The 8,131-nt window shown below is 54.2% G+C and overlaps 1 protein-coding gene across 1 annotated transcript in view; it reads left to right on the plus strand.

Annotated features, from left to right (window-relative positions):
• The first annotated feature begins 4,876 nt into the window (after positions 1–4,876).
• SEPTIN9 (septin 9) overlaps positions 4,877–8,131 on the plus strand; it is a 109,888-nt gene continuing 106,633 nt past the window's right edge. The window contains exon 1 of the mRNA XM_035893396.1: positions 4,877–5,672. Within this exon, the coding sequence (XP_035749289.1) occupies positions 5,651–5,672 (22 nt within the window). The 5' untranslated portion in view covers positions 4,877–5,650. The remainder of the gene's footprint in view (positions 5,673–8,131) is intronic.

The following is an 8,131-nucleotide window of genomic DNA, read 5'->3' on the forward strand; positions in this document are numbered from 1 at the left end:
TTTTTTGTGGTTTCGTTTCTGGTCAAAAGCATGTTATGATGTTCAGAGAAGTGTCCAGGCCTGGATGATTCTGCTGCTAAATTAAAAAAGGGTCTGCTGCCCAGTTCTGGGGCGTTTTCTCTCATGCAGTGGATCAGCCTTTCTTCAGCAATGGGGACTTAAGGTGAGGTGAGGCAATGGTGGTGTCCTCTGGCTGCATTGCACTGATATCTGTTGTCACACACATCTCTGTTGTGTTGCAGTACAGTAACATGGTAAAGTCCATGCAGAGAGCCCTGTGCCTGTGATTGCCCCAGAGATAGCAATATTTTGCAAGTCCGTATGTTTAGGAGCTGCTTTCCTAAAGCTGAACCAAAGATCTCAGCAGGTCTGTGACTGGGTGAGGTTTGCCCTCAACACCGGAGGAGCTGCTTCAACACATGGGTGCAGAGTGTTGCTTCCCATGAGCCCATGCTGCCCAGCCATAACATGCCTAGAAATTGTGCAGCTTTTCAGCTGGCTACGGCGCTGGTGATGTGCGGGGAACTGGAGACTCCGTGGTGCGGCTGGGGTGGCTCTGGAGCTCCTTGGGGCAAGCTGGTCTGAAGGCATTGGAGGGGAGCAGTGTGTAATGCAACCTGTGCCCTGCCTTATTAAATAAGCCTAGAAAAAAGAAAGGCAACTCCCAAGGGTGTTTGCAGGGCCTGGTGCAATCTTCCTTCCTTTAATCTGCCTGCTTACAAGACCCAGGTGGCAACTCTATTGAAGATTTGCTCCTTGATGGCTCCTTCTGCCAGGTAGGAGCTGTTGCAGGGACCTGCCTGGGAGTCAGGAGGCTGCAGAGCAAATAGCTGGTGTTCAAAAGAGCAAACACGGCAATAACACTGGGAACCTGGCAACTGTTTGGTGGGGAATGACCTCAGACCTTCAGGTATGGAGTAACACCCCCATTTTGGGGACCCGAATAGTGAGTTGGGAAGAGTGAGTGTTGAGAGGGCAGGATTGATGGCAGGGAGGAGTACAGGAAGGAAAATGTAAGCGGAGGATCGTGGAAGAGTTAACATTTGTCTGAGACTCCCTGCACTCTCCCGGGAGGGTGAGCGTCCAGTCCTGCCTTGCCTTTCACTCTGCACTGCCAGCTGCTATTAATACTTCAGCACATGAGTGCTAAAGCGTGAGCAGAAAGCCTGGGGAGGATATGCAAGGGATTTCCGGCAGTTTGAGGCTTTCAGGCGGGGAGGTTGAGAGCCAGCCTGGAGGAGAGCCCTAACAGGGGCTCTCCTTAAAGATACATCCCTCCGCAGGAGGGGACGGGACAGAGGGATGCTCCTGTAGGCATCGTCTGAAGGGGCTGCGTGGGCTTGGGGCAGGAGGGGAGATGCCCTGCTGCTGTTTTAGCAATCCCCCGCTGCAACTACCATACATGCTTCTGGGTGGTGGTGATGAACCCTGTGTCCTGGGCATGGCTTTGGCTTGGGAAAAGTAATAACTTAGGAGGATCTGTGTTTCCTTGTGCTGAACAAATAAAGGTTTTCATTAGAAGTAATCAGGTAGGAACAAAATAGTGCTTGGCAGCAGCTGTGGAGCAGCCAGGAACTGTGGTCTGGGGCAGGGCAGCTCCATGCCTGCCCAGCTGGGAGGGCGGGATGGAGGAGCAGGGAGGCAAAGAAAAAAATAACTGGCAAAGAGCAGAGCAGCAGCATTCAAAGAAGTGCCTTCCTTGGAAAGAGGGGGCATCTCCTTGGTTTGTTTGGGGTTTTATTCAAGTGAAAAAGGAGAATTTTAGCCAGCACTTTCTTCTTGCCCATCCTCAAGGCTCATATAAATATAAATGAAAGGTTCTTGGAGCAAACAGCGGAGGCTCAGATACTGTCATCTGCTGGCTGGGTCCAGCCTGGGGGTAAATGGCATAGAGGGAATATGATGGAGAAACACTCAACTGCACTGTTTGAGTTTGGACCTGTATTTCCTCATGTGAAAATGCTTCACTGAACATAACTTGATTTAGGTGTGCTCTGCTCCATCATGCTGTCTTCCCCCTCTCTATGTTCCTCCCAGCTCGCTAGTGTTGCAGATAGCTGAGCTTGTGAAAGAACCAGTTGAATCCCCATTTTTCCTGCGTCTCCAGGCCCTGGAGGTCTTTGGCTGCTCTGGCTGCTTCCCGGCACCTTTGTCAATGCAGTTTGAACCTCTGATCCCTGCACAGACTTGCAGTGTTCAATCCTTTTCAGCTCACTCAGCAGCAGGGCTGGGGTTATAAGGTGATACCTGGCTGGTTTGCTAAAAGGATGGTAGAAGTGGCTGGCTGTGACTATGGGAACCAGGTAGAAAAGAAAATAACTCTTCTGTTAGATGAAATGCCCCAGGAACCTAATTGCAATATAAACCTAGAGAGGCAGATGGGGAATCGCAAATAGGATGTGCCTGAATACCTGCAGGTGTCTGTGCCATGGTGGCTGCTGCCACGGCCGGTGACAGTGTCAACAGTCTTAAAGTCCCTCCTGGCTACCCACCGATGTCCTGGGCTCTGTGACATGTCCACGGTGAGCTTGTGCTGTCTTCGCAGCACCTTCCCTGCTTATCTCCGTTTGCGCACAAGCAGTTTATTGCCTAGCAGAGAGCTTGGGTGTTGCTGGGCTAGCCTAGGAAAGGTGTGAGAGAGAGAAAATTCATGCCAAGCCTGGAGCAGGGCTTGGTTTACTTTCTTTCTTGTGATTTCCTTCCTAGCTTTCTCTGCACCTGGCAGTGCTTCCTGCTGGCTGACACCCGCGCTAATGTTTAAATCTGCGAGGTGGGGTAAGGGAAAGTCTGTGCACCCCTGTGCCAGCCTCGGCAAGCGCAGGCAGAGCAAGGCTCCTGCTTTGTTACAGCTTCTTGTTTGCAAATGGAAATTGGATTTATCGTTATGGAAGACAGCAGTGGTTTCCTAAAAGATGCTCCTGCCTCTTCCCTCTCCATGTGGCTTTGCCAAAAGACAACCTGGGGGGGCCTTGAACGCCAAGAAGGCAGCCCCAGCCAGGGCATAGTCTTCTCTGTCCCCTTCCCAACCCCCAGATACATTTGACTTCCCCCCCAAACCTTTAACAGTAGTATTGGAAAATGCAATATATATTCTCTTTCTCTGTATAGGCTTGTACAATGCACAGACCACCAAGTACTCATTTAAACAAGCATGCGGCAAGCTTCTTAAAAACCAAGAAGGGTAGGGGATCCCCAGCCCTGTAGCATGCAGGTCACTGGCACTGTGCCCCTGAAGGGAGCAGACCCTGTGGTCACAGTGTGGCCAAGCACCCACCTCTCAAACGCAGACACCCCAGTGCCACTGCTGCCCACCACGGTGGCAGGAGTGCTTCAAAGGGAGACACAGGACTGTACCCTTAAAGCAAAGTCATTAAAATTTTCTTGAGGACTTGGCGTTTGAGTGAGAGCATCTACCTGGAGGTGTTATAAATTTAAAGTTCAGCTGCATTAATCAGGGTTTGGATTCGCTTCCCTGAGTGCCTCGTGGTGATCTGCCCTTGTGAGAAATGATGCCTTTGCTTTGTCCCTCCCGATCACCTGGGTCTCGATGGGTTAAAGTCTTCAAACATGTGTTCTGGCCCCATCCCTTCTTCCTTTCCATTCACCTTCTTCCTTTCTTAATACTTCCCCTGAGCTTTTCCCTTCCTCTCCAGTGTAAGGAGCTTGGCAATAAAGGCTGCTTGGTGGAGGCAGTGGACTGGGGTTTGTGCTGCATGGGGCTCTGCAGCTCTGTGTTCGCTTTGTGTTCGGCACCTTCGAGGTCTGGGGCAGGAAACGTGGTTTTGGTCTGTGCCTGGGAAAACTTTGCTTATTGTCCCCTCTCTAATGCCTTAGGCACCGACAGCAGGAACATGCAAAGTTTTAATAGCAAATAGAGAAAGAACAGGAATTTGGGAAGGAATCTAAACTTCCCTGCCCAGGGAATAACCCACTGGGGATTAGAGAGAAACTTCTCTAATGAATGGACGGTCCTGGGGCTGCCTCCCACCAGCTCTCTGCCATCTCTCAGCATGTTTGCTGGGGTTTTTTCACATTGAAAAGCAATGCAAGGTGGGTCCAGGCTGTCTAAAGTTCCCAGCAATGCCTGGAGTCTTTCCTTGGATGTTTATTCATCCAGCCAGGAAACAATTTGTCCTTCTGTCCCATGTGGCAGAAGTGCCAGGCTCTGTCACAGCTACCACACCTATGATTTTTCCATGTGAACTGTGAGAATTTGGGGGCAAAAAGTGTCACACGTGTTGTGCTGAGCACACGCACGTCCTGCCAGCACGCCTGGCCCTGTGTAGCAGCCGTGCCATCCCTGCTGGCATCTGCCATCCCAGCCTCCATGCTGTGGGAGGAAGGGCTCATTTGCTGGCTTTGGGGACAGTGGCTGTGCCCTTGCATCTGGTGGGGTGACTCGGGCTCCGTGCTATCCATAGGAATTGGCAGCGGATGGCACGGGAGGGTCTCGCAGGGCAGTGTGGGTGGCAGGCAGCCGGGGCACTGTCTCAGTGGAGGTGCTAACGCGGCGGCGTCCCTGCTGCCTGCTCTGGCCGACAGCCAAGTGGAAGTTTCCGAGCGGGCCAGCCCATCGCCGCAGACGCGCATCCCTCCATCCCGGCTGGGGAGAGGAGGATCTGGCAACAGGCTCCGCAGGGCTGCTCTGCTCCCTCTGCACCCCCATGCCCTGCCCGGGCATCACCAGGAAGGAAAACTGCTCTCAAATCCCACCTCCTCTCCGCCGTGGGACTGAGGAGAAGACTGAGGACTTCTGCCCGGGGCAGAGACTTTCACTATCGCTTTTGGGCTGGCTGCAGAAATCCTCCCCTTATCGCTGTTTTGCAGAGGGGAGGAAAGCAAAACGGGGGCTTGGTGCCAGGGCTGGCAGCGAAGGTCTCCAGCGGGCTGCACGGGGCGAGTAAACATGTGCGGCGTTTGGGTCCTGCCTGGTAGCAGCAGCAGCAGCCCATGATGCTGTGCTGGGAATGAAGTCAGCCTTCATCAGCTGAATAGTTTATGCATGAATCGAAACTTCAGACCTGGCAGGGTGGGGGAACGCGCAGGATCTGTGAGCTTTTAAAATGCTGGAGCCAAAGAAGGAGGAGGGGATAGAGGAAATATCAGGAAAATAAGACTGGGGAAGCCGGGAGAGATTTGAGAAGCTGGATGAGTTTGCTCTGTTATTGCGAGGAGCCAAGTTCCTTAAGCATCTCCTGGTGGATATTAAGAGGGAGCTGTGGAGGCTGGAGCATTCCCCTGGACACTCGCATGCTGTAGCTTTAAGACTGTTTTACAGAGGACTCGGGATTTTCAGTTTTCCTGTGCCTGGTGGAGTATTTCAGGGAGTTACGGGATTTTTTGGGTCATGCACCCCCTTTTTCTTTTTTCTTCCTCCTTTCTCTTCCTCTCTTACTCTTCATTTTCATTTCAAAGAGACAAAGCTACTTCAGTTTGGAGCACAAACATATGATCAGCACATGGAAATGTGGTAATTTGGATGCATTCATGATTGCAACAGATTGAAGAAATTAGACCAGACAAAGAGCTTTTTTTGGAAGAGGAGGAGGAGGAGGCAAAGCAAGGAGGGAGGGAGAGTGGGGGAAAGAAGGGGACGCCACCGAAAAAAGGGACGGCCGTGACACGCGGATGCTAAATATATCCCGTAGTAATGGAGAGGGACCGGATTTCAGGTAGGCTATTGATCTTTTAATGTGTTATATTCTGCCTCTGCCCTCCTACCTTTCCAGCAGCTTCTGCACTTTAAGAAGAGAAACAGCCACGCTTCGGGTGGATTTCAGCCGATTCCTTTATTTATTTCTTTTTTTGCAACACTTCCTTTCTGCATTTCTTTTTTTTTTTTTTTTCCATCCTCCTGAGCCCTCTAGACAGAAGGTGGTTCCAGCAGAAGCTGGGGAGGGGAGGGAGGCGAGGGGGGAAAAAGAAACTGCTTTCTAGGTCTGGATTTCATTTGAGCCTCTCTCTTCCCCCCCCCGCCCTGCTCCCATGTGCCGCACGGCGCGGGGGGATGAATGCTGAGCCTGTTAGCTCAGAGCTGCGAGCCGGGAAGAGGGAGGAAAATAGCCGAGCTCTTGGCATGGAGACGCGTTTCTGCTCTGAAGGTTGGCTCCTGAGTTTGTGTGTGTGTTGTGGTTGAGCTTTCTCTCCTTGCCAAAGTATCTTCCTCTGGCTTTTGCTCTCCCATCCTGCCTGCCTGGCCGGGCAGGAGCTGCCAGCGTGTCCTGCGGCTGTTCCTTGCACGACACCGGAGCTGGTGGCCGGTGACCCGCTGGCGTGTGCTTCACCTTGCTGGCCACGCATGCGGGCGTTCGGGCAGGGGGAGGATGGCGGGTAGTATGCGGAGGAATTAATAACTCCATTTAATTCCCCAGCTTCCCTGCAAATCCCGCCTAACGGTGCGTGTCTGAGTGGTTCCAAAAGCTCCGTCGGGGAGCGATGTTGCAGGGGGCTGCTCCCGGGATGGCTGCGACCGTGCTCGTTTGCGGGGAGGCAGCATGGTCTCACCCATGAGACTTGCTCTCTGCATGTGTGAGCAGGATGGCCGGGATCAAAGAGGGAAAGCGAGGGAGGGGGTGTCTGTGCCCGAATTGGCAGACCCTGGTGTGCCACAGCCCAGCATGGGTCTCCCTCCTCCCGCTCCATGTGGCATGGCCCAGCTCACCCTCCTCCGGCACGGCAGCTCCAGGGAGGCATGAGGCTTCTTCTCCTAGGCGTTCCCAGCCGGCTGCTGGGCATCGGCGCTGGGAGGGAAACCACAGGGATGAGAGGAAACGCTCAAGCCAGGGTGGAGTGAAACTGTGGCCAGAGAAATCTTCTCCCATGGCTGACCCGTACCAGACCCACAGGGCCCCATCCGGGGATGTGCTGAGAGCACCCGGTGCCCCTGGATGAGGGCTTACCTGCAGGGTCATCCTCCGCTCCCCATTGCCTTTGGCAAGCACAGGGGGCACCTTCTCGTCCCTCTCTCCGTCTCTCTTGCTTTTGCTTTCTCCTCTGGTTTGAGCCACTTCAAAGCATTCCTGAGAGCTGCTCAGAGCCTGGTGGGTGTTTCAGCAGCACAGGGCTTTGGGCTGGATGGCCTCTGCTGCTGTGTGCAGGCCGCCGCTGGGCAGGGACAGTCTGGTCCTGCTGCGGTTTGGCCTTTCGCATCTCCTGTCACATCCTCAGCACAGCGCTGGGTCCCTTCCCTCCCCGCAGAGGCAGTGGGGGGCTTTGCAAAGGGTTGCTGGTGAGGAAGAGGACTGCTTAGTGATGGGATCTGGGGCTCTTTGCTCCGGAAAAGCATCCAAGGTGGGTCTCTCTCAACCTTGAGCTGCACATCACGTCCAGCTGCTGCGAGGAGCACAGAGCCTTTGTGCCTGGACTGGCTGTCACCCGCTCCTGGGGCACGCAGCACCCGGGGACCCCACAGGCAGGCAGACCCCGGGTGAGTGTCTTTGTGCAAAGATGTAAGAGCCCTCACTAACCCCTGGGAGCACGATTGCAAAACGCTGATGTCCGACTGTGTACGTGTTCCACTGATCTCTGCTGGAACCGGCTTTTCTGTGGGTGGTTCAGATGCGGCTGAGCTGCGGGCAGGGAGCAGGCAGCAGGCAACAGGCAGGGCATGCAGGTGGCGTAAGCAAGCACCGTGTGTGCCTTTGCCAAAGGCGGTTGTGCCCAGGGGCTCAGTGTGGAATGCTGAACACCACCCGTTCTACCCTTGCTCAAGCATGAGTGGGTTGTGCACTGTGTGGGACCCCAGAGCCATACCCACCATTTTGGTAGTGTTTCTGATAGGTGGCTCTGACATGAAATAAGGGATGGGGGAACAGATGGGTGGAAAGGATGGTCTTGGGTCTTCTCCACAGCCCCTGGCTTGGAGGGGTCAGCACAGGCATGGAAAGCTGCTTGGCAGGGCAACAACAGAGGGAACGCAAAACCCCTGCGTGGGGGCAGAGGGAAACTCTGCTCAGGGGGATCTGGGGCACAAAGGTGACAATATCACCCGGTCGGGCTGTTGGCTCCCAGGCCCATGGCGCAGTGTGGATTCACAGGGTGAGCCGCTCATCCCTGCCGCTGCGGCTCATGAGTGGGCTGTGCCGGTCACCGTGCCCGGGGGGCTCGCGGGGCTGCGGGCTCCCGCACCGCC

The sequence above is a fragment of the Egretta garzetta genome, unplaced genomic scaffold, assembly GCF_000687185.1.
Source record: "Egretta garzetta isolate BGI_Z169 unplaced genomic scaffold, ASM68718v1 scaffold34, whole genome shotgun sequence".
NCBI classification, from domain to species: domain Eukaryota; kingdom Metazoa; phylum Chordata; class Aves; order Pelecaniformes; family Ardeidae; genus Egretta; species Egretta garzetta.